Source organism: Rhodnius prolixus, unplaced genomic scaffold (assembly GCF_049639745.1).
Source record: "Rhodnius prolixus isolate KJV_2025 unplaced genomic scaffold, Rpr scaffold_7, whole genome shotgun sequence".
Lineage (NCBI taxonomy): Eukaryota > Metazoa > Arthropoda > Insecta > Hemiptera > Reduviidae > Rhodnius > Rhodnius prolixus.
Genome location: NW_027411582.1, coordinates 20,190,756 through 20,218,583, shown reverse-complemented (window position 1 = coordinate 20,218,583; position 27,828 = coordinate 20,190,756). Strand labels below are relative to the sequence as shown.

The window sequence follows — 27,828 nt, the reverse complement described above, 5'->3', positions numbered from 1 at the left end:
TCTGCTGTAATTGAGAGTTTGCAATGCTTTCAGCTTGAAAAAAGTCGAAACGCAACTGTAGAGGTCAATAAATTTATTTACTGTTGAGGTGAAGTTCATGTTGTTGTTTACACAAAAAGACCGAAGGGGATTAAACGAGGCATTGCTTCTCTATTTACAAGAAACTTTGGACCTTGATTCGATTAATTGTTCCCTGACAGTTTATGAAAATAATTAAAACTAATAATCTTTCCCCAAAATGTGATAAAACAAAAAATAAACGCTTTTTTCAAAGTGCGCCACTTTTTTTGTGGAGCAGTTTATATTTTCAAATAATAATATACTAATATATAATAATAAAATATTTCATTTTAATAAATAATAATATACTTCATATTAATCCAATTTTGTTGACAAAATTTAATAATAATGACACGAAATAAAATAGAAGCAGTAATTTTACTTTTAAACGCTAATTACATTGTTAAAATTACAAGATATTGATAGCATTTACTTATGCTCTGCATGTGGCAGTGTTTCGAAATATGCATGATGCACCGGAGATATATAAGGTAATAACTGCTTGATGTCTTTATATTTTTCATAAGTAATAGGCCTTGCATCTTGGAACAAAGACGCCATGGCGATTTTCTCAAATTTTAGCGGTCTTCCAGGATATGTAGGTAACAAATTTATAGTTTAAAAATTCTTTGTCCTTCATCGATGTTTTATATAAAATAGTATAAGGTGCACTTTTGAGAAACCTCATCCAACATGTTTGCAACCAGTTTACCTGTTCTCCATTAGTGTTTTTTTCTTATCGGTTTTTTAAATCACATTTTGAAGATAAACTCTTGACACGTAACATGACACTAAATATAAAACAAATGTAAAATAACAGGCTACTGATCGGCAACCATCTGCTAAGCCGCCTATCTCTGTCAAGTGGACTTACACCATACTTACTTTCATAATCGATGATTATGCGACTTCATTTACCGACCAATTTTAAATCCTACAAAACATGGGAATTTTTCAAGAAATTAAACACGGACTAGTTATACATAAAAAAATTACATAAAATTAAGCATGAATTACGTGATATCTCATTTTTTTTTTTTTTTTTTTTTTTTTTAATGGACTTATACCACTTTCAAAATAAACGGTCCATATTAACAGTATGGAAATTTAGATACTTAATCATTATAATAATTATTAAATGCTGATTTATTATTATTGCCACAAAAGTAAATAAAAAACGGAACACCATTGGCTGATTGTCAAGAGTATTTACGCTCTGATTATTTTGAATACTTGCCTAACTTTATAACCAAAACAAATGTAAACTATCAATAAGTCCTCCGACAAGAAAATAGTATAAACAAACTGATATCCACCTCCAAATACATTCAACTACTTTTTCTAAGATACTTTTTTTTAACCGTAACAAAAGTTGGATATAAAAGAATGTTTTTGTAAACACAAATTATTCAATAACAACTTTTTTGTTGATGTTCTATTCATTGTTAAAAGAAAATTCAGGAAATAAAAACTGTGCGACTTACGAGAGAAAAGCAAGTTAAAATAATCTAACCTTTTCATTAAAAAAAAAAATTTTTTTGCTGTTCATTCACCAAAACTGTCCAATCCAGCAATAAAGAAATTATTATTATTTTTTTTAAAAACTTTTATTGAAATTTTCGACTGCAACGGTTGTTGCAACAAGCAAATGTGGTGTAATATTATGTCTTGATTATTAATGAAGATTGGCCGCTCATTTTCTGATTGAATGTAAATTCTTCAGTAGTTTCAGAACAAAGTACATTGGTCTTATTTTGCCTTATAATTATTGTCTTTTAGACCGGTTAGATCTCCTCTTAAATTGTGTAAGTGAAAAACAATTAAAATCTGTTGCTGTGTTCACAAAAAATTGCATAATAATAAAAGAAGAACTCCAACGTTGGCTATAATTCTGCTCGACATACTGTATATACGAGGGTCGTTTGAAAAGTCCGTGCAAAAATAAAAACTACTTAATTTTTTGGGGTAAACCTTTTTTATTTTTCAACATAGTCTCCTTTTAGACTATGTTCACATACACTTCGTCCAACGCTGCTCTAGTTTGTTGATCCCTTCCGAATAATAGGATTTGTCCAAGTCTGAAAAATAGCCATTCGTTTCTGCAATCACCTCCTCGTTTGAATAAAATCTTTTTCCCGCCAGCCATTTCTTCATATTGGGGAACAAATAGTAGTCCGAGGGAGCCAAGTCTATTTACCCTTAGTTTTACCCTTTTCCAGATAGTCGATGAGGATTATTCCTTGCGAATCCCAAAAGACAGTCGCCATAAACTTTCCGGCCGAAGGAACGGTCTTCGCCTTTTTTGGCGCAGATTGAAATTCATTTAAATCATATTATTACCATGCAGTTTCATAAAATCTATTTTACCATTTTCAAGAGAAAAATAATGGCGGAGAACATCTCAGAAGGAAGAAATGTATTGACTAATTTTGGCCGAAACTAATTTATCCAAATCTGATATTATTCCGAAGCAGAATTCCTTTAATTTGTATGCACTAAGAGAACACACATATTTACTGTATAATATAGATTGTAGGCTCATATGAGAGACTTATAAATTGTTCAGTACATAACAAGGTCGCAACATGCAGGTAAACTGAAACTATTGAATTACATTTTTTTCTGAAAACTGATTTTTAAATGCGGTTCTAGATAAGTTATGACATTTAGCCTACGTTTCAGTATAATTTGCGATTTCACCACTAATGAAAATAAAAATTTCAAGGCAAGGAGAAAATTCCACCTTTTTGTAGCGAAAAATGTCCTCTTTTCCCACCCTACTCCAAAGCTCCAGCCGTGGCCAATTCTGTCATCCGGCTGTGAACCACCGAATACAGTGAAACTTTTAAAGATCATTAACCACTAAATCTAGCAATTCAATAAGGTCGGCTATCCTTCCTTTGTTTGTCCGCAAAATTACCAAAAAGAAAATCAAGCAATTTCCCATCTAATGCGAGATTGATGACTTTACAGTAATCAGTTAAGATATGTGCCGTTTATATTTTGAAAGTGGGGCAAGTCCATTTTTTGTTATTTCGAGATATTTAAGGTTTTTGCGTTTCAATAAATTTAAAAATATTGGTAAATATTAATAGACATATTTTTTTGTATTTTGTGGTGTTAGATAATGTAAGTTTATAATCCAATAGTGTTTATAGTGCTGACTAAGAAAAATAAAGGTTTTATTATAACTAAATGGACTTGCCTCACTTTCAAAATTAATGAATTATTGTAATCGTTGATTTAAATGGATAATATTTCAGTCGTATCAGTCTTTTTTTAACAATAAAAACAAAATACTAATCAATAGTTCAACTATTCTTCTTCTTTTGAATCATTTTGGTCCGAATTGCCTTCGTATTCAGAATTCTGATTCCAAGATTCTTCTTTTATTACCGATTGTCATCGGGTCTTATTTCTACAAACATAATAAAATTACTTGCAAATGAGGATTTTATTGAAATGGCGTTATTACCCAGAAAAGTATTTTTATTTTATTTTGGTTACCTACCAAATTCACTTTCAGATGCATCAGAGTTATAATTACCGTTGTAATCGGTTTCAGCCATTTTTTCTTTTTATAAAATAAACCACAATCCGTCATTAATTTTCAAATAATGAAACTTCTTTTCGTACACCGAGCACAAAACAACACAACTTACTTGATAGCCGATAATATAAGTCGAATGTTATACAATTTACAGTTTTTCAGAGCCAATAGTACTAAAATTTCCCGATGTTGGTGTTATTATCGAAACACAAAATTAAGATGAACTTATTATTATTAAATAATAATAAATTTTATGAAATATTGTACAATCACCAATTACCAATATCAAAGATAGATAGATAAAAACACCCTACATTATTCAGACATGATGTTAAAACCATCACATTTGCTTCACCATACAGCAACCGGAGTTAAATTTTGCTGTACAGTTAAATAATTTCAACTTAAGATGGACTTGCGCCATTTTCAAACTAAACATATTTACAATATTGTTAAGAGCTAAAACTTCCATCTCCCAAATATTAGGATTCTGAATTTTTTTTACTCTAAATTGTTTACAGATAAAAAGATCATACTAAGTTTTATCTATAATTACCATTATCTTCATTTTTTTCAAAAATGGACTTGCCCCACTTTCAAAATAAACGGCTCATATCAGGATTATTTTTTTTTCTTGGTTAATCAACATCCCCTGGTAAAATAAGCCCTTTAAAGCCTCCCTGTACTGTCTTGAGGTGACACTTTAGATCACCTAATGGTTGCCCTAACCTGAGTATCAATTTTCCTATGAAGGAGTGACAAAATGCAAAAGCTTTTATGTTTAATGAAATATTGGAATGTCTAAGAAAATCTTGACAGCCATTTTCAGATTTGCATAAATATCCCTTTAAATTGACGGATTTTTTTAAAACTTCTTTTTGTTTTAAAAAACGAGCATTTACGGTGAGAAGTCAAATTCGAAAATTTGACGCAATCACAGTACTACCTTCTAAGTTTTTCGAGAAAGTAAAAAAAAACATTCCCACTGACATATTTTCAAAAAAAACATATGCAGGATCCAAAGCTCTAGTGCTTACACTCAATTCCAGTACCTATGATATTTCAGTACTGCTGAAATATTTTGTTCAATCATTTATAAGAGAAAATATATAATGGTATACAGGTAAAAGAGAGAATGGATTAGAGAAAGATCTGCAGCTGACAGCTAGCGGTGACTGCTATTCAAGACTTGGAATTTATACAGTGGTATTGCTACATACACCACAATACTTCGGGAATTTTCAAAATAAAGAATTATTAGAGTAAAAATGTGATTTAAACATTTGTAACTATTGTTACTAAATATATAGGAGGGTCGTTTGAAAAGTCCGTGCAAAGTCAGAGAGGTAGCACCACTGGCGCGTATCGAGGTTATGTTTAGTTAGTAGCATCTCTTGGAAGAACAAACACCAAGTTTCAGCCAGATCGGTCTATTTCTTTGTGTTTGGCATTCGTTTGAATCGAGGAAGTCGAGTGATTTTCAAAAAATGGACGAAAAAGAATTTCGTGTGTTGAAACTTTATGAAAGGCAAAACGCCTCAGGAGACTAAAGAGAAGCTTGATAAACATTATGGTGACTCTGCACCTTCGATTAGAACAGTTTATAAGTGGTTTCAAAATTTTCGGAGTGGCCATATGGGCACAAGTGACGCTGAACGTTCTGGACGCCTTGATGAGGTTACTACTCCAGAAATCATTGATAAAATCCATGATATGGTGATGGATGACAGAAGAGTGAAGGTGCGTGAGATTGCTAGTGCTGTGGGCATCTCGAATGAACGGGTACATAATATTTTGCATCAATATTTGGACATGACAAAGCTATCCGCAAGATGGGTGCCGCGATTGCTCACGCTTGACCAAAAACGAAATCGTGTGAAGTGTTGCAAGGACGGTTTGCAGCTGTACCAGAAGAATCCGCAGGACTTTAAGCGTCGTTTCGTTACTGTGGATGAAACATTGATACATCACTACACTCCTGAGACCAAAGAACAATCTAAACAATGTGTTACCAAGGGGGAATCTGCGCCAAAAAAGGCGAAGACCGTTCCTTCGGCCGGAAAGATTATGGCGACTGTCTTTTGGGATTCGCAAGGAATAATCCTCATCGACTATCTGGAAAAGGGTAAAACTATTACAGGTGCATATTATTCATCGTTATTGGACCGTTTGAAAACCGAGCTGCAAGAAAAACGCCCACAAAAAGTCTTTTCCCATCACGACAACGCACCAGCTCACACCTCAGCAGTTGTGGTCGCAAAATTAATGGAAATAGGGTTCCAACTCGTTTCACATCCCGCCTATTCTCCAGACTTGGCTCCCTCAGACTACTATTTGTTCCCCAATATGAAGAAATGGCTGGCGGGAAAAAGATTTTATTCAAACGAGGAGGTGATTGCAGAAACGAATGGCTATTTTTCAGACTTGGAGAAATCCTATTATTCGGAAGGGATCAACAAACTAGAGCAGCGTTGGACGAAGTGTATAAGTCTAAAAGGAGACTATGTTGAAAAATAAAAAAGGTTTACCCCAAAAAATTAAGTAGTTTTTATTTTTGCTCGGACTTTTCAAACGACCCTCGTATATGAGAGATGAAAAGACCTCTGCCATCTCCCATTGCATGATAAATAAAAAGATCGGAGTTCATGCCTGAACAAAAGTCCACATACAGAATTGATAAATGCAATATTATAATAATACTTACTAGTTAGGGTAAATCTTAATATTTACAAATTTATTAGTTATAGTTGAAACGCGAACATAGGCGGATCTGAGTTAGTTAAGAATTTATTATTATTTAAAATGGTTCACCAAAGAAAGGAAATTCCTGTGACAGAACGCAGATTAATAGTTAAATTAAATAATCAAGGATTTTCATATCGTAACATTACAAACATTATTCAAAAAAGCCATGCGAGATATCCTTTCCGACCGAGATTAAAGACAAATTTTCAGAATGTATGCAGACTTTTGTTCGGCAATGTAGGTTATCCATTAATAAAATAAATACATTGAACTACTGAGATTTAAAGCAGTTCTGCAAGAACAGGAGAGTTCTGGAAGATCTGTGACTTGGCTAAATTTTAGTTGCCATTTTAGCACTTCAAAAAAAAGTACGGTCATATATTCGTAAACAAAGTCATATTGTAGTTAAATCTCAGAATATGAGAAAGTTAAATTTAAATATTTTTTTTCAGACCCATAAGGAAAGGGTTGAGATTGCTCCACTAAAAAAAAAGGTTCAAAAGCCGCCTCTGTATTTAACATCAATAAAGAAAGCAAAGAGGAAACATGTTTCATAGATAACTGGACACTGATTCTTCTCTTTATGTCTACGAGACATTAATTAAAGATAACTTCGGTGAAAGTTAATGTATAAATTAGATAAAACTGGTTTTTTTATAGAGGAAAATTATTTTTCAGTCTAATGAAATCTGATAAATTATAAGTTACATAAATATTATTTTAATTATTTATAATTATCACAACATGTTTCAAAAATTTTAGGTTACTTTTTTCTGGATTAAAATAAATAAGCGAAAATGATTTTTAAATAAGTACTACCTATTTTAAATAATAAGTAAATAAGTATAGAATAAACAACTAAGAGAGATACTTTTAAAGGACTATCAACCATTCTAAATGGTATTTTTTTGGTGAGGAGGAAGTTCATTATATTATGCATAGTAGCAAGGATGTAAGAAAGACTGTGAAGTTGTACGTTTTGAGCACCCGTGCATACACATTGGCACGATTTAAAGTCAAGATATTCAGCTAGTATCGTGAGAACAATTCATTCATAAAATACATTGATGAATATATTGTTATTCATTTCTTATTCATAGTCATCATTGAAAGGTAAACACCACCAACAATTGTTATTTTTTGTATTATAATTGTTAATTAATTTCATTTACAATTTGATTTTAAAGTGTTTTACAAAAAATAAATTACACATTAATAACGTTGGAAGAAAGTTATTTATTTTTAGTTTCTTTTTACTAAATGTATATGGAATGAGGAATAACTGCTAGTCTTTCAAGTAAATAAGGGTCGAGAAGTGTTAACATTATAGTGCACCAGAAAGTATCGCCCAAAATTGATGAAATCAACCTAAAATCAAAATTCATTCAATTAAGAGATTCTCCTGTATATATGACCCCATCATACTTTAGCAAAAATAATATGAAAGTGATAGGTCTATGAATGGTTACAAAATAAGGTACTACTTAAAAAAAAAAATAATACAGGGTAGGGCAAAAGGTATGAACCGGTTTTAAAGGGATGTAAAACAAAAACAACTCAACTTACAGAAATTATGTTTATATTGTTTAATTCAGTAGAGAATCTAGTTTTTTACATTAAGTTTGAAAGATGATATCACGTAGGTGGCGGCCGTCAGCCGCGATGCACTCTTGAAGGCGAATTCTGAAGTTTTCAACCTCTCTTCTGCACATTTCGATGGGTATTGCCGTAACTTCCTCTCTGATTCTGTCCTTAAGTTCTTCCTGGGTATGTGGACGATGTTTAAAAACTTTTTCCTTTATGTACCGCCAAAGAAAAAAAAATCACAAATGCTCAAATCTGGTGAGCGCGCAGGCCACTCCACGTCACCCCTCAAAGAGACGAGGCGCTGGACGAACACTTTCCTCAATCTCGGCCATTGAAATCCTAGCAGTGTCGTCCTGTTGGAACCAGATGTCTCCCAGATTAGTTGCTTCACTCAATTCTTCCAGCTCAGGTTAAAAAAAAACTCTTCCAACATTGTCACATAGCGCTCAGCGGTGACAGTGACGGTTCGCCCATTATCCTCGAAAAAGAAAGGACCAATAATCCCAAATTGGGATACTGCACACCATACAGTCACTTTAGGGGAGTGAAGTGGCCTCTAGTGAATTTCCCAGAGAGGAAGTTATGGCAATACTCATCATCGAAATGTGCAGAAGAGAGGTTGAAAAGTTCAGAATTCGCCATCAAGAGTGCATCGCGGCTGACGGCAGCCACCTACGTGATATCATCTTTCAAACTTAATGTAAAAAAACTAGATTCTGTACTGAATTAAACAATATAAACATAATTTCTGTAAGTTGAATTGTTTCTGTTTTACATCCCTTTAAAACCGGTTCATACCTTTTGCCTCACCCTGTATAACCGTTTTTTTCGGAAAATTCTAAAAATTAAAATTTTACTTGGTAAAATTGCACTTTTGGTTAACTGATTTTGTTTTTTTAAATTTCAAAATTTTCAGCTAGCTTTAAAATGTTACTTGATTTCAGTAGGCGAAGCAGACGGTGAACTGTAACTTGTTCTTAATGACTGTTTCCCGGGAATGCTCCCCAAAAATTAATTTGGTTATTAAGGACATAAACATCTGTTATCAGCTTACGAGCCCAGTTTAGTGCACTACCGGACCTCTGAACCTCTGTTCTCTTGTTCTGACAATTAACGGACAGTGAGCTGTAAAGAGGTAGGAAACATCTAAAAGGATGTTTCCTTACCACTGCGCAATCCCTTCGCTAAACTAATAAATGTTATGGGGAAAATACAGAAAAGATAGAATTGAAGATATTTAGAAAGGTAAGTAGAATACAATGTTAAAAGGGATTCCTTAAGCTAGTCATTTTCGGCATCAACTACTTGACCAAGATTTGGTCTCTCAAAATAGAAAGCAATACACTGAGAATACCTCTGACCCCAAAACTCTTAGCCACTCTAATACATTATATTTTTACTGAATTTTAAAATAAAACATATTTCATTAATCAATTGCATTAGTATGACTATTGCAGTAAACAATTTTCCCCCTTGAACATTTATTATGTGCTTCATACTTATTGTTTAAAATCATATAAATAATAATTACATGATTAATCAAGCTATTTTACCTTGATAAAGCAAGAAATGTTGTACAACTAGTCCACGCCTTTTTTGCTTCTGGAATTATTTTGCTGCATTTCATTTTTTAATGATATACAGCATAGGAAAGCTAGTTTTATTAAAAGTTGCTCTATATTTAATAAAATAACTCGAAACTAACTTTATATGGAAGGTAATACAATGGATAGTTATATTTTATTTACTTTCTTATTCTCCATATTATATTTAATAAATCATATATTAGAGTCCAATTTAATAAGAGAATAAAAAAAAAAAGTCTGAGCTACTATACATATAGTTGTCAATTAAATGGACTCCTGTTCAGTGAAGTTTGATTGTCATTGAAGGTTACAATAGCTACTATTGTTATTTTCTATGGCTCATTATAGTGTACCCAAACATGAAATAGTATAGTGCGAAAACAACAGACGTTGAATTTATATGGAACAGTGGCGTTCCACTAATTACTATGTAATGGGAAAATTGTGCAGTTGTACAATTTACTATCTAGTTCCTATATTCTAATGTTATTCATGATTCTCTGTCGTTCTTTAAAACTTGTTCTTCAGTAAATATACAGATTTCACTTTTTCTTCATGCTGAGTAAATGATTATAACGCCAGATAACTCTTGTTATAATACGAATTATTAAACTTGATAACAAAGACGGATAGCGTTGTTCGTAACAAACGTTTTATTAGTAGTCTTTTTAGAATTGAAGAAAATATTTAGTAGTTTTTACTGTTCTTTTTCACCATATTGAGTAACGATAATGCTTTACTGAAGTTGTTTTTAGCAAAGTTTATAATTGAAATTCTTTCTATGACCAAGCGCAATTCAAAAATTACAGACAATTGTTCCAAAATTGTCTCATTAGAAGAGTTTCGAAAAGAGATGAAAGGCTTCCACGCTATACTCATCTTCCCTCACACTCGAGGAACGATTATTTATTGAGCTTTAAAATTAGCAATCTCATACTCGAGCTTATCGGTACCATCATTGGTAAAAAAACTGGGTGGATGAGGTGCATCTAAAGGTAGTATTTCTTAGAAATAAGAGGGAAGAATTTCTGATTGGCTGTCAAAATAAAGCATTCCTCTATCACTTTTGTGCAACTACTTTAATGAAAAATCTATTGTTTTAATGTAGATCTGAACTTTTTCAGCAGCTGGCCTGAAATGAAAGTGGTTCTCTTTATCAAGATGGTTTCCAAGCTGACTTACAATTCCAAAATATCATAAAATTAATAGAAAACTAATAGTGTTGATTTTGTCCACAGAAAAAAACATTAAGAAATCAAGTGAACATCATTCTAGCTAGTGGAATTCACTGCTTATGTAGTACAGGACTCAATAATGAGGAACTTGATTTACCCACAACTTTAAGAAATAATGGAGGATCCAGTACCAGAAATGAGAGAAAAGAAATTATGAAGTCAAAGGAGTGGGTCCGAAAATAGGAACCACAAATTTAAAAACAAGAAAATAGCTCAATGCTCATGGGCCTTCTCCACGGAGAGGCTTGCATTCGGAAGATAAGCAGCCAGAAGCATCTGCACAGCAAATAGATTGATGTATAAATTGCTTAAAGCATATTTATTAAACCAATATTGGATCTTTAGGATGTAGGAAAAAGAATAATGATCAATGATGTAAGAAGTGTAAAATAATAAATCTTCACATGAACATTAGCCTACACTAGATTCATTTCTATTTTTCAAAGCTTAATGAAACATCCACCAACAATTTGAAGTTATCCAAAACTGATTATCTGTGAATTTCTAACAATGACAAAAAATAAAAAGGAATTACAATAATCTCAAAGAAAAAGAAAAGATTGAAAATGTGTTAGGTACATAATGCTGGATAAGGTAGTTTTTTTAATTATTGAAGCACGAATGTTTTTATTGTTTCTGATAAACTTCAGATATGCATAGAAAAAAATTTGAAACCAAATAATAAAATAAAAAGTGTGTTACAATGTCACTAACAATAACAACAAGATGGATGTAGCCATCGATATTAAGAAAAAAATGATCCCTGAATTTTAATTCTTTTATATTATTAAAAGTATTAAGTTTTATTTAAAAGATGTACATACATTAAAATCTGCAAATATTTTAAAGATATTAGTAGATAAAAAACAGCGAAATCGTGGCAGAATTTGGAAGCTTTTTTTGTAAAAAAAAAAAAAGTGAACTCTCTCCAACTCAGAATTTAAAGTATGTTGAGAAGCATGAATAGTAAATATCAATGCGTAAGAAAACTAGCTTTAAAAAAACATTCGGAATGAATGATAGCTCTGTAGGAAGCAGTTATTCGTTACACTTTCTCTAGAAAACACAACACAGTCTGTACGAGGCCAGTGTTAACCATCTACATTATAAATGCCGGACACTAATAGTTGAAGTTATGGTTTTTCAACAGTTGAAATTTAATTCGGTCCAATTCTTGAATTGATTCATGTTATTTTCTTTTGGTAAATAGAATAACAATTGTTCCTTTATAAAATGTTTTTCATCCTCAAATATGTGATTTTGTTAAGGCAGAAATTAATCTTTTGCTTATCTTGTTAGAGATTAAATTGAATTTCTAGTTCCCGAAAACGGTTCTTATTGTATGAGTAAAACCTATGTTCCTAGACCTAGAACATGTCTTACACATTTGCGAGAATTCGAGTACATTTTACTTGAAACAACAAGTTACATTAGCGAGAAATACATACTTGTGGTTTACCTTCGTTGGTATGAGCAGCACAGTACGAAAAATTCAAGGAAAATGGTAGAACCCATTCTTCTGATAACATGATCATTACTAAATATCTAATAATAGCATAGTCAAATTTTGAAATAAAATTTTCACAAGAGATAAACAGAAATCTGTATCTGTACTTCTGCATTTAATTTTGGCGATGGCAAAAAGGTTTTTCCTGCTATTTGGCTGATACATCTACGATAGGTTCGCTAAACTCTCATACAGGTTTATAAATATCATAACTTATTAATATGCTCCTATAAACTTTATGAATTTGCTTAGTCATACTTTAATAATTCACTTATTCAAACTTTAATAATCTGCTCACTCAAACTATTTATATTAATTCGCTTACTTGAACTATATTAATTTCAATATATCTTCGTCGTTCTATATGTTCCAGTTGATATACTTTATTTTGGAAAACTGATTTTAGGGAAATGATATGATTTAGTAAGTGGTAGGTTACGCTCTAAGATAAAATTCCGAATTAATGTGTGTACATTATAATTACAAATGTGTGATAATGTTACATGGAATTAAATATTTTGAAATTCAGTGTTTGAAAATTGGTAAGGTGTAAAGAATATCGTATGGGCCAGTGGGTTCAATATTACAAATTTTACACTTCCATTGTTCTAATAGATACAATTCTTTCAAAGCTGCACTAATTTTAACAGGTCTGATGACAATTTCAATTTAAAAAACATTAATAATGTGGTAACCGTTTGTTAGTTCCACCTACAATTCTTTCACAACATCGATTTCTCTGTATTTAATTGTGTTAACTGAATTAAAAGCTTATCTCCTGTGTGTTTAACTATTAAGCATGTAAAAAGTTATCTGTCTACTTTCTCTTTTTAGAATCAGAATTACTGTTGTCATCGTGTCCAATTGTAGAAATTCTTCCAGCAGAAATGTGAGGTTTGAGGTCTACAGTAAATAGGAAAAAAACTTTTAGTAACTATAGTGTTTGTATTGAGTTTAGGGTAAATTAACTCTAGGAAAAATCAAAGCGACTCAATGTTTCTGTTTGAAATCCTAAAAGTCCGATTTACTTACATGTACGTCTATTAATTTTTGTTATTTAACATTTTTTAAAGAATAAATTTATTTTTGTGGATAGTGGAATGCTTGGCTTACCACTAATATGCGTTTTTGGTGAAACCGCAACCACATTGAGCCTTATCAAAGTGGATAAATTTATATCGCATATAATTGCCATTAATTGATTTTAATAATGATTGATTGAGCGCCCACTATATATCTTCTAGCCGACGCTAATATTTATTATTACTTAGATTTTACTTGATATTTGTTAGGTTACATCTCCTTCTCAGACATTCCTGGCTCTGGCGGAGCTGTGGCTTCACGCAACGGAATCATTTTATTAAAGTTGAAATTATTAAGTATTGTAATTAATTTTCTTTCATTACAAATTTAAAGTTTAAAACAATTTAATTATCTCAATAAAATCAAAGTGGTGCCTTGTTAGCTTTCCTATCAGATTTTGTATCATTATTTCAATTTATTTTAAATTGTTTTACGAATCAGGACGAATAGGAACCATAGTATACGAGAAAATATTTTCTGAAATGTGATATTCTATTGCTCAGCAATAATAAATTTTTATAGCACTTATAATACAAAGCCAACCTATTCCAGTCTAGGCATTCAGAACAAGCTGCGTATTTAAGTAATTATTAAAATGTTTTGCACGCCCATATTCGCCAACGCAAAAGTAGAATCACTCATCATTTTTAGTTTAACTTACTGCGCATTTAAAATATAATGAATGGCAAATTTTAAAAATAATAAATGATTCTCTACATATTTTAGATTCCAATTTCTTCGTATCTAAAAATTAATTTAAAACTACTCATTCGTCCATTGCAATGAAACATTGACAACTACAATTCATTTGTGGGGTATGTAGTAAGTTTCTGTTTGCAAGTAAAAACTGCAATAAACTCTGCAATGTAATGTAATTCCAATTTGGATTAGGAAATTAATTGCTCATTGTGTATTTATATTTGTATTTGGATTAGACAGATTACTTGATATATACCTGTCTATTAGACTAAGTCTATGCTAATCTTAAAATTTGGATTCTCAAGAGAGATTTGTATCTCCTCGAACAGTCTAGTGGCGTATAGAGCACTATTATTATCTAGTCTTCACCTTGAAATTGATATTGGAATGTTGACAATGAATGCAGAAAGTGAATCAAGGATGTTCTAATACTATCTGCGTTCCAAATCAAATGGTATTTCGAAAAATAAAGAAGTGCTGAGATTAGCCATACTTTGCGCTTCTTTTCTCCTTCATGACTTTAAAGGTGATAATAACACCATTTTCTACCAAATTATTGAAGGTGGATAACCAATGGTTAGTGATTCAACCAATAGTTTGTAACGATAGGATTCTGTTCAAAGTCAGGCATAACACTAAAATTTACTGGGCGCTAAAGGCCTCAGAATAAATTATTTTTTACAAAAAATCTGTTATGAAAGTGAAAAATATTTCATTTATAAAGTAAATTATTACATATAAAATACGAATCAATGATAAAGGCACGACATTAAAACTGTTAAAATACGATAAATATAACCATTTCAAATATGCTTCAAAATATGTGCATACTAAACATTCGAACGGTTTAAATTAGTAATTACTTAATTAATGCACTTGCATTAATTATAAACATAAAATTCTTATTAAGAACGTTTAACATATTCCAACAGCCAATGTAATAATTTACCTTCGAAAGTAATAGTTCATATTAAACAAGCGTGTAAACTGTAAAACTAATTCAATGTGCTAAATGAGAAAAATAAATACTTAAGTTATCCATCCGCAACTCCTATCTTTAAAACCTCCACGTGTCTACCTCTAAGGTACAGAAGAAATTATAAACTTGAATACTGGTGAGGCAATAAAGGTGCTTACTTGAAATGGACATCATTCATTGGATTTTATGCAATCGTATTTTGGATGCACACTGCATAGCGTAGGGTTTCATTACATTTAGTAGTAACTTACTTGAATTGCCCAGTTATCCAGCCAAGCTACCAGTATTCTTGGTTAAGCATGATGAAAGATTCCAAGATATTCCTTTTCTGTTTTTATTTCTAGTTATTTTGGTATGTTAGAAACTGGTTTATTCCAGAAGAATGTGTAAAGACATTCTTTTTAAAGACATACAGTGACTCCCATTAATATTGGGACAGTACATACAGAAGTTAAAAATTGACGAAAATTAAAAGTGGCACCTATTTATTCAAATTTTTATAAATTCATTTCATTTTATAATTACTATTAATTAAATAAAAACTATTTAAATAAGTAAATAAAAATGTTTTGGTAGATTAAAAAATATATATATAATAATAAGTGCAAATTCTACCTCTCATAAATATTGGGACACTATTATAATTTATAGTTTGTCCAAGGTTTTGCCCGAATATTTATACAATTTGTAAATATTTACCTTAAGCATATATTCAATATGAAATTAATAATTAAATTAGTTTATATAAATCAAGCCAGGTGTAACATGTCGCGCAAAAATACAAATACAACGATTGAACAAAGAAAAATTGTAATTTCTTTGCACAAAGACAATAAAAAGTGTTAGAGAGACAGAAAAACTGATCGGACCTAAAACATCTACTGCGTGGAACATCATTCAGCGTAACCAAAAAGAAAAAGAATTGTTTCAACCCCACAAAAAGGCCGTCCTCAACTGCTCTCTGAGAGAGAGCAGCGTTATATATTAAAAGAATTAGAAAAGATCACCGACTTAGTGCTCCAAAACTTCTATGTGAAATTTTTGACATGTTCAGAGAGCAAAAAAGGAGCAGAAACTGTTCGGAGAGTGCTAAGAAAACTCGACTATCATGGTAGAGTAGCCTGGAAGAATCCTTTTGTCAGTAAGATAAATCGTGCTAAGAGAGTGAAATTTGCCGAAAAATATTTTAATGAAAATAGTGAATTTTGGAATGATATACTCTAGCGATGAATCAAAATTTAATGTTTTTCAGTCAGATGGAAGGGTTATGGTCTGGAGGAAAGCGAATGCTGAACTCGAAAAGAAGAATTTACAGCCAACTTTAAAGGGTTTTAAAGCTGTACCACCGGGTGGAGGTGGGTCAGTTATGGTTTGGGGCTAGAGGTCCGCATCAGGATTTGGAGAATTAATGTTTGTTGATGGAGTGATGGACAAAATGGTTTATAGTAATATATTTAAAAATAATTTGAAAAAAATGCCCAAAAATTGGGTATTTTAGGGTCTTTTAAATTCTACCAAGAGAACGACCCCAAACCTACGGCTTGGGTGATACGCCGGTGACTGTTATATAATTGCCCAAAAGTATTCCAAACCTCTCCGCAGTCTCCAGGTCTTAATCCCATTGAACATTTATAGCAATATTTAGCTAGTGCTTTAAGTAAACGAGTAATATCTAACAAAAATGAATTAAAACGATGTTTCCTGGAAGAATGGGAAAAAAACACCACCTGAATTAACCAAAAACTTGTTTCACCTATGCCTGATCGTTAGAGGGCTGTTTTAAGTCAAAAAGCAATTATTAAATTATTACCAACCAATTATTAAATAGTAGGAGATTTTAAATATTGAACATTTAAACTCTAGCACTTCTGGTGTCCCAATATTTTTGAGAGCCTTATTTTACACTTTTTCAAAAAGTGCTACCTAACAGTTTGGAATTTCATCGATTTATACTTATATATAATTTCCACAGATGTTGCTAATGTAATTTAAAAAAAAAGAAGAAAATCCCAAACTTTTGTATGTTGTTTTCATTTTCCTTTTAAATCATTTTGTAATAGGTGTCCCAATATTAATGGGAGTCACTGTATTTCCATTATCTAAACATGTACTTGAATAATTTAGACATTATTAAATACAAATACAACTGATCAGGGTTTCTAAGTTAAATTTTGAATAAAAGAAATTAATTTAACAACACATTAATATATTTTACATTATTTTTTTTTTTATATATACAAAAAATTATATCATGATGAGAAAACAGAAGATACAACCATCACGATCATTCAATTTTGCATAAATATCACATATTTTTAAAAGTTTATCAACACAAATATTACCAATTCCTTACTGTACATAAAAACGATGTAAACAATAACTATTCACTACCTTTACAGCAACGGTAATAAAAAAAAAAAGCGAAAACAATATCAACCCACTGTAAAGAAGAAACAAGCCAATTTAAGTAATTTTCACAATCAATTCAAAACTTCTTGCTTGGATTTGTGGTGCTAGTAATGGATGAAGACTATTGTGATTTTTGGGAAATTTCTATTAAAACTTAATCGAAGAATTTTTTTGTATAAAAAACAAAAAAAAAAACCAAAAATCTCAAAAATATGTGGTGGTGCTGTTGGTTCACTAGTACTTTTCAATACATTATAAGTAAGTATCTCAGTATTATTTCCATAATGTCAGAAATGATATTCCTTCTTTTTCAAAATAGTTTTTGGAAGCTTTACTCGGTTTCTCGAATATTTATCGTCTCAATGATGCTTTGCATCAAAAATTAAGAACAGTATATGAAAATTTATTACTTCACAGAAATAAACATCAATAATTAAATGTTCACCAAATTTTAAGTAACTTACTAATCTGGTTTTCAATAATTATTATGTCCACTTTCAAATGGACCTCTTTGATAAAGGGCAATCATTCCAATATTTTGTCATAACTCTTTCTATAAACACAATATTTCCTGAAAAAAGGTCACATTAGGCTGAGAAATATTTATCGGATCAACTTCACGTTACAATTATTTTTTTCAATTGAAGATTTAGTGGCATTATAAGAAAATTGAACTTCAATTGTAATAAAATCCAGGTTACATCACCATATATTATCTTTTGGCCAAAATTATTCATTGATCGGTAAAAAAACCTTTTCCTTCGAAACTGTGGCCATTGTATAAATCTTTGAAATTGAATTCTGAAAACAAAACACTGAAAATTTTTTAGTGAAATGGTGATTAAGTGAATGCAGATAAGAAATATTTCAATGTATTTAAAATGTGCACTTTTGAAGGACACATCAGTACTTAAACACTGAAATACTTGATCTGAATCAAGTTTGTTCGTTTTTTGTTTTTTTTTGAAAAATTATAACCATAACTGTTTAAAACTGAAACCGTTAAAACTCTTCCTCTGTCCTTATGATTAACTATTAAGTAATAATTGCCATTAGCCTTCACTAATTAATTAGTTCGGTAATGTGGCATTGAATAAGTTTGCATTACATTAGTTTGTGGTGGCACTGATGGCATTTGATTACCTGATGTGGAAGAAGGAATTGTGGCACCCCAGCCACTGTTCATAGTCGCACCTGGTCCTGTCATTTGCATATTTCCCATTCTATAACCCTGGCAACCAGTGTAGCCACCATAAGGCCCGTAACCTGTATAACTCTGTAAATATGGTTGTTGCATATGGGAAGCAGTATAACTATGTGGATACCAATATCCAACGTTTCCATACATGTATGGCCACTGAGCTGTGGGGCTAGCCACTTGATGATTAGGACTGGTGGGTTGATTATTAGAATTATTAAGATCAGTGGATTCCTTTCCCCAAAAACATTTGACTACTTGTCCATTAATTTCAGTGTTATGAACATTTTCTATAGCATGTGTCGCAGCGTCCTTCGTCGTGAATTTAATGAAAGCGTATCCTTTATCCTTAAAGCAACGAATATCTTGAATTGTACCATACTGCGAGAAAACCTTATTCATTAGCTCCTCAGATATTCCATTAACTAATCCACCACAATACACTGTGCAATTTGTTGGACTTGATTGAGAATAAACCTCATCAAAAGTTGATGCTTTAGAGTTCTGTTTTCCTCTAACATCCCTTGGAGGAGGTGGTTTTCTTGTTGACCAATTAGTTCTTATACTTCTACTTCCCAACCATTGGCCATTCATTGATAAAATAGCATTTTCTGCTTCTGCTTTTTTAACAAACGATACAAAAGCATAACCTTTTGATTTCAATGTCTGAGGGTCTCTGACTATTCTACAATTAGATATTTCCCCAAAAGGGGCAAATGCTTCTTTTAACGTCTGCGTTTCAATTTCTGGACTAAGATCCCCAACAAAAATATGGTGGTGATTACTAGTATCCAATTTTGGCTGGTTTCCAGGAGAAGTAGCCCAATTTACTTTCATTTCTTTTTCCAAAAAGACTCTTTTATTCATTGCTGCTAATGCAGTAGCAGCTGCCTGATGGTTTGAAAAATCAAGAAATGCGTATGGGTCATTACCTGGTTCTCGTATAACTTTACACCCTTTAACTGTTCCAATTTGTGAAAATAAAGCACAAAGAAGTTCCTCGGACACTGAATGATCCAAATTTCCAACGTACAAGGTAGTAGGATTACTTTCGTCACTCATTTTAATAGAAAAAAATGTTACAATATAAAAACACTCTACTATTCTTAACGAAATAATTTACAGAAAAAACAACTGTCTTGAACCTCACCATGTAGCAGTCATGACAAATGCCAACTGAATAAAATGATTTAAATATTCAGCAAGACTAAAAGATATTTAAAAATCATTTCAGAAAAAGCATTTTGCGAATTACACATTTAAAATATTCCAATACTTTTTGACTGAAATAAATGATTCAAGATACACCTTGTTGTTGTTATATTTAAATGTATATAACCTATATAACATAACCTATTGAAAGCTACCTCTTTAAGAACAAGAACTGAGTGGGCGTAATTATGTATTTGTAAAATGTTTTATTTTTTCGGGTCGAAATTTTATACAATGTATTAATTCATATTAAGCGTTAAAAATAAATGATTCCACGTTGTTGGTTAATTGTAAAATTGTGTTGGAAAAGTAATTATCTGAATTCTCAACTTGGTAAGTAGAATAAGAATATTGGAATCATGGTTAGAAATTTCAGCATTCGCTTTTTGTTATAAACTAAGTGAATATTTAATATTCGTTGAATATAAATGTCTCACATGGAATGACATTTGTAAAACTGTTATATCCGTTAATTATTATTTATCCTGTTTTCCAGTATTTATAATAAAGCGTTTTCAATGTTACTCAATGGCTGCTTATAATTCATTAAATTTTCCAGAATTTGCTTGCCTTTATAAATTTTTTGTTCTTCTTACTTTTCAGTAATTCGTTGATTATTAATCAACCAATCTACCAATTTTTAAAATAAGATTATTTAGAACAAGTATAATTTTTATTGTTATTAATGCTGGCACTCCAGATAAATAAAATTTGAATAACACGTAATTTTGAAATACATTGAGTCTTTAGTGAATGATAGATTGTAAAAATTAAATTAATTGTAACTATAATTTATTTTAAAATATTTTAATAATATATGGATTGTTTTATGGTCATACTTATTTGAAAATTACAAAAAATGTAAAACTAAAATGAATTATTTTTAATGCAGAATTTTCTAAATTGCATATAAGAATACCTCATACTCTACTGAAGGAACTTTTCAAGGTAAACCAGAGCCTCAGGAGCTTTGCAGCAGGTGATTCATAAATACAACGTTTTATTTCATTATCTGAGAAGGTATGTTTTGCTGTTCTTTAAGGAGAAATATAATTCAAAAAATTTCAAAAATTTAACGCAAATTATTAGCAATGATAATGTATTACTTCTCAAATCTCAAGGATTAAAAACCTCTGAATTAATTCGATAAAGATTTATTAAATTACAAAATAGAATAAAGATACTAAAAGTCCTCGAGAAAAATGGGCTTTAGTAACTCGGGGAAAAAAAGAAAGTGAACGAAAGCACACAGATAGAACCTTCGGTTATCTTGTGTGGTAGCCAACAAATGCTCAAAGGAGAGATGGTTATTTGGTAAAGGAGAAAGCAGATGAAAGAGGATGAAGTACCATTGTACTTAATACTCGACCGAGAGGTCATTGATAAAAAAGATAGGAACTTGTTTTTATTTGTGTCTGCTTGTAAATGGTAAAAGTAGCTTCAAACTTTTTTTCCATTTCTCTTTATAAAGTTTTTTTTTTTATGAAAAATGGCCATTTTTCTTTTTCTCCCTTTTATTTATATTCCAGCATTTAAATTGATATTTTTTTTTTTTACTTTAGTGTGAAACAAATCTTTAAAACTTGTGTGGAGGTTATACATATAGGCGCTGCAGCCTGAAACCTCCTTTCTATAATTTGTATTAATATTCTACTTTAAACTGTAAGTAAACTTTTTCAATTTCAATTCAAAACTTGTGTTCAATAAATTTTTTCAAATTTATACGTTTTTTTTACATTTAATGGTAAAGTAAGTGAATAAAGCCACAAAATCTTTACTTTTGAGATGATCTTTTTTTTTTAATTAAATGCTTTAGATTTTCCTAATAATAGTCTTCAACTGTCGCCAAATATTTTTCAATCTTGTATATAATCACTGTGAGACCATTAAAATAGTTATAATAATCATTCTGTCCTTGATGGATTGATGTTGGTGTAGGAGATCGAAATCCTTACTTGCTCATTCTATTTCTAAAATAATATTAATAATAATAATGAAAATCATTCTCTGCGATAATTACCAAGACTGCCCTCTTAGAAAACAATCAATTCGGTTGTAAAAGGACCGTTGTAGAGAGGTATTGGTAGAAGAATACCTTAGGAAACCAAAGGTTTGTTTTAGTCCTTAGGGATTTGCCCACAAATGCCACTTGCATCTAATACTATCAATGTTACAAGATGTCAGAATTGATACCAGAAAACTTAGATGTCAGTTTATCTGAAAATTATATTAGATATGGGTTTAAGATAGAATTAGAAACTTCTAACCTTCTTAGAAAAGTTAGGCTTCATATTTGGTTTAGGAAACTTACAAAACATATTTCAATAATTTAAAATTATTTTCAAAAATAATTTGGCGTTTATTTTTGCTACAATCAGCGCGTTGGCGCTATAAGTAACAGTGATAACAGTAATAATAAATAACACAAGTATACAAATGGAGAAGTTACCCAGTGGTAACTAAAACATTAGACTGTTAGTCACTCTCTTGACTAGAGAGGAGATCACGAGGCCACTGTCTTTTAAGGCGTCTTGTCCGGGTTCTAGAAGAAAGATTTTGAGCTAGAGGATTTATTTGAGATTGCAGGCTGAAGTGGAGTTTCCTGTATGTTGTTTTAGCAACTTCGGTGATAAGAAGGATGTTAAGGTCAGTGTGTATAGTCCAGGTTGGGAGATATAAAATGGAGCGTTTACAATAGTTCGAAGTATTTTAGATTGAAGAGATTGAATCTTTTGGAGATTAGAGCGTTTGGTTGAACCCCACAGCTCTATTCCATACGCCCAGATGGGTTTCAAAATAGAAGTATAAATTAGTCTTTTGTTGTCAAAAGAGAGTTTTGAGCTTTCGTTTAAAAGTCTTTTAAGTAGTCGATAGCGTCTGTTTAGTTCTGTTCTTTCTAGTCTAGTGTGGAGGTTCCAAGAAAGTCTTCGGTCTAAGTAAAGCCCAAGGTAGCCGGGCAACGTTCACTACTGGTAGAGGTGTTAGGTTATAGAAGACTGGAGGAAGAGAAATGCGACGAAGAGTGAAGGTGATGTTTTGAGACTTGGTTTCATTAAGCTTAATAGCCCATCTCTTGAACCACTGTTCTAATGAGGAGAGATGTGACTTTAGATTTTTGTGAGCAAGTACAGGATCATGGCTGGTGGACAGTAAGTAAATTGGTTTAAGATTTATTTTGTAGATCCCGCATTTATAGAGCTCGTCCATCAATTCTGGAATATCTTTAACCCATAGTCTCTTTTCTTTGCTTCACTTGATCATAAATTAAAAAATGCTGTTTCTAGGATGTAGGAACAATATTTATTTATACAAATCAATGTTTATTTTTCTCTTTACTCTTTATCTAAAAAGCTTTTATGGCTCACTACATGAGTAGCTAAAAAATTAATTACTTTCTTGTCACATGATTCTGCTAGAATTTTATGAAATAACTAGACTTTAATTGTGATAGCCTGTAGAGTAAGTAAATCACATTTCATTCCAGTTAATATTTCTCTAGTGTCATCATTGTTGCCACAATAGAAAAAAAAAAAAAGATTTAACCGCGAGGTAGTTAAAAGGTTACCTGTTATATAATATATGCAACAATCATCTAATCAGGAGTTTCCATATGCTTTGAACAGACAGAGGAACTAATAGAGGTGAGGTGGCTTTTCATTATTTTTTAAAGATCTAAATGTGCAATAAGTTATTTAATATCTGCGGTTAATAAAATGCCTTTTCTGTAAAGCACTAAAAATTATTTCGCTTTAGCTTAAACTTATTATATTTTTAAAGTATTTATGTATCTAATATTAAATGGAATGCCTTCCAGCTAAATAGCATATTGCAGTAATATTGAAAATATGTAGTATATTATTTTTATATTACTTTTCAACCTTGTTTAAAGAAATTACCTTTTTTCAAATTGCATTTTGCATCTTAAAGGGAAACTTAATAGCTTTCCTCACGTTCAAAAGTGTGAAGAAAATTACTTTTACCTCCGTGAAATTAGCATTTTTATTCAAATAAATGAATATAAAACCATTCAGATAAAAACTACAAAGTGGATTACAATGATGAATATCAAAGCCGGAGATAGAAATAACCACTATCTCACAATGCATTTATAGACTTTCAAAATTTATTACAGTACTTACGTATTTAATGATTTTAAATGTCTTAAACTAATCATAGATAGAATTTTGTGGCGACTGCTATCTTTCTAAACCTAATTTTTACTTGGTTATACCTTGTTATCCGCTTAAGTTAGCAATGCAAAAAAAAGTGCATTTTTTAGAAGTTTTGTGAACTATTATCGAGATGAAGTAATCCATCTTTTCAGTATAATTAAAATATTTCTTCCTTCAAATTGAAAAAAAAAATACAACCTGTACAATCACATTTCTAAAATTACCTACATTTTCTTAGGCTAAATGTTAAAGTGTAGGTCATACGAGGGTCGTTTGAAAAGTCCGTGCAAAGTCAGAGAGATAGCACCACTGGCGCGTATCGAGGTTATGTTTAGTTAGTAGCATCTCTTGGAAGAACACACACCAAGTTTCAGCCAGATCGGTCTATTTCTTTGTGTTTGGCATTCGTTTGAATCGAGGAAGTCGAGTGATTTTCAAAAAATGGAAGAAAAAGAATTTCGTGTGTTGATTAAACACTACTTTATGAAAGGCAAAACGCCTCAGGAGACTAAAGAGAAACTTGATAAACATTATGGTGACTATGCACCTTCGATTAGAACTGTTTATAAGTGGTTTCAAAATTTTCGAAGTGGCCATATGGGCACAAGTTACGCTGAACGTTCTGGACGCCCTGTTGAGGTTACTACTCCAGAAATCATTGATAAAATCCATGATATGGTGATGGATGACAGAAGAGTGAAGGTGCGTGAGATTTCTAGTGCTGTGGGCATCTCGAATGAACGGGTACATAATATTTTGCATCAACATTTGGACATGACAAAGCTATCCGCAAGATGGGTGCCGCGATTGCTCACGCTTGACCAAAAAACGAAATCGTGTGAAGTGTTGCAAGGACGGTTTGCAGCTGTTCCAGAAGAATCCGCAGAACTTTAAGCGTCGTTTCGTCACTGTGGATGAAACATGGATACATCACTACAATCCTGAGACCAAAGAACAATCTAAACAATGGGTTACCAAGGGGGGAATCTGCGCCAAAAAAAGGCGAAGACCGTTCCTTCGGCCGTAAAGATTATGGCGACTGTCTTTTGGGATTCGCAAGGAATAATCCTCATCGACTATCTGGAAAAGGGTAAAACTATTACAGGTGCATATTATTCATCGTTATTGGACCGTTTGAAAACCGAGCTACAAGAAAAACGCCCACGATTGGCCCACAAAAAAGTGCTTTTCCATCACGACAACGCACCAGCTCACACCTCAGCAGTTGTGGTCGCAAAATTAATGGAAATAGGGTTCCAACTCGTTTCACATCCCCCCTATACTCCAGACTTGGCTCCCTCGGACTACTATTTGTTCCCCAATATGAAGAAATGGCTGGCGGGAAAAAGATTTTATTCAAACGAGGAGGTGATTGCAGAAACGAATGGCTATTTTTCAGACTTGGACAAATCCTACTATTCGGAAGGGATCAACAAACTAGAGCAGCGTTGGACGAAGTGTATAAGCCTAAAAGGAGACTATGTTTAAAAATAAAAAAGGTTTACCCCCCATAATTAAGTAGTTTTTATTTTTGCACGGACTTTTCAAACGACCCTCGTAGAACTATAGGAAAGAAAAAGGGTTCAAACTGAGATTTCCTAAGCTTTTTTCCCAGATCCAGTATTATCATCAAAATTAGGGCTGATAAAATGACTCTTTTAAAGCTGGTATCCTCGTTAGAAAAATATATTTTAAGCATAAAGTATACCCTAATATTAGAAGTTGGTATTTTGTATCAACTTGAGGAATGTTTTTTATTTTAATTTATATAAAGTAAATAACAGATTTCATCTTTTAAAGCTGGTATCCTCGTTAGAAAAACATATTTTAAGCATAAAGTATACCCTAATATTAGAAGTTGGTATTTTGTATCAACTTGAGGAATGTTTTTTATTTTAATTTATATAAAGTAAATAACAGATTTCATCTTTTAAAGCTGGTATCCTCGTTAGAAAAACATATTTTAAGCATAAAGTATACCCTAATATTAGAAGTTGGTATTTTGTATCAACTTGAGGAATGTTTTTTATTTTAATTTATATAAAGTAAATAACAGATTTCATCTTTTAAAGCTGGTATCCTCGTTAGAAAAACATATTTTAAGCATAAAGTATACCCTAATATTAGAAGTTGGTATTTTGTATCAACTTGAGGAATGTTTTTTATTTTAATTTATATAAAGTAAATAACAGATTTCATCTTTTAAAGCTGGTATCCTCGTTAGAAAAACATATTTTAAGCATAAAGTATACCCTAATATTAGAAGTTGGTATTTTGTATCAACTTGAGGAATGTTTTTTATTTTAATTTATATAAAGTAAATAACAGATTTCATCTTTTAAAGCTGGTATCCTCGTTAGAAAAACATATTTTAAGCATAAAGTATACCCTAATATTAGAAGTTGGTATTTTGTATCAACTTGAGGAATGTTTTTTATTTTAATTTATATAAAGTAAATAACAGATTTCATCTTTTAAAGCTGGTATCCTCGTTAGAAAAACATATTTTAAGCATAAAGTATACCCTAATATTAGAAGTTGGTATTTTGTATCAACTTGAGGAATGTTTTTTATTTTAATTTATATAAAGTAAATAACAGATTTCATCTTTTAAAGCTGGTATCCTCGTTAGAAAAACATATTTTAAGCATAAAGTATACCCTAATATTAGAAGTTGGTATTTTGTATCAACTTGAGGAATGTTTTTTATTTTAATTTATATAAAGTAAATAACAGATTTCATCTTTTAAAGCTGGTATCCTCGTTAGAAAAACATATTTTAAGCATAAAGTATACCCTAATATTAGAAGTTGGTATTTTGTATCAACTTGAGGAATGTTTTTTATTTTAATTTATATAAAGTAAATAACAGATTTCATCTTTTAAAACTGGTAAAAAATAATCTTAACTCTAACACATCTAGCTCCAATTCCTTTTTTGAATTACTCTTCTTCCTAAGAAATAATTACAGCAATTATTCTTGGGCTACTTGAAGTGGACAATTAAGTAACCCAATTATGTGAAATTTAAAGTAATTTGAAAGGATCATACCCACCTTATTATTATGTATAATTTTTAAGATTATTTTTTCCTTTAAGAAATCTGAAAAATTAGTTTTCTAAGTGAGGAAAGCAAATTGGCTTTCAAGACAAGGAAAATTAATGTACGAGTATATTCTAAAGATGGCTGCTGCAAGTAACTAATTTAGATGGAACATTGTGTTTGTTTTTTTTCTTATTCTTTACTAATTAATTTATTAATAAAGCAGATATTAGTTTACAAAAAATCTTCTTTTTTGTTCAAGAAAATTTTGAAAACAGATTAATGCGGGATTCACATTTACAACAGAAACTTTGAAGGCATTATATTTTCACTTTTATAACCAATTTTTCACATAGAACAGTGATGGCTAACCTATGACCCGCGCAAGCTTTTTCACTGACCCACAGTTGCTAGGCAACCAATTGTTTGTTTACACGGGTTGATTTAGATTTTCTAATTGTTGTGGATAATTTATATTCTATCTGTATTTTTTTTCAATCACGCATTGACACAAAAGCTATTTAAATGCTATCTATAACCTTTAGTTTGGATCATTACAGTTCTAAAACGCAAATGACGACAAATGCTTTTGTAGTATTTGAAATAAAGCAAAAGTGTTTACAAAATAACAAATAAAATGTATAATTTTACTCATATTTTGTTTGTTAAAAAAATCGACAACCCAAAGCAAATAACCATATTTAGCTTTTTCTTCAGATAAAACACACTTTTGTAAGGTTTTGTTCAGTTGTTTGTAAAAAGAG

The 27,828-nt window shown here is 31.3% G+C and overlaps 2 protein-coding genes across 6 annotated transcripts in view; one reads left to right on the top strand and one right to left on the bottom strand.

Annotated features, from left to right (window-relative positions):
• The window catches only part of LOC141447157 (transmembrane ascorbate-dependent reductase CYB561-like), a 246,981-nt gene that overhangs the window by 154,640 nt on the left and 64,513 nt on the right, over nt 1-27,828 (top strand). The window lies entirely within an intron of this gene.
• LOC141447155 (nucleolysin TIAR-like) lies at nt 17,217-19,876 on the bottom strand. Its single transcript, XM_074114401.1, has 2 exons — nt 18,584-19,876; nt 17,217-18,241 (listed from the first exon to the last, which is right to left on the bottom strand). The coding sequence occupies exons 1-2, from the start codon at nt 19,698-19,700 to the stop codon at nt 18,174-18,176; spliced, it is 1,185 nt and encodes a 394-aa protein (XP_073970502.1). The 5' UTR covers nt 19,701-19,876; the 3' UTR covers nt 17,217-18,173.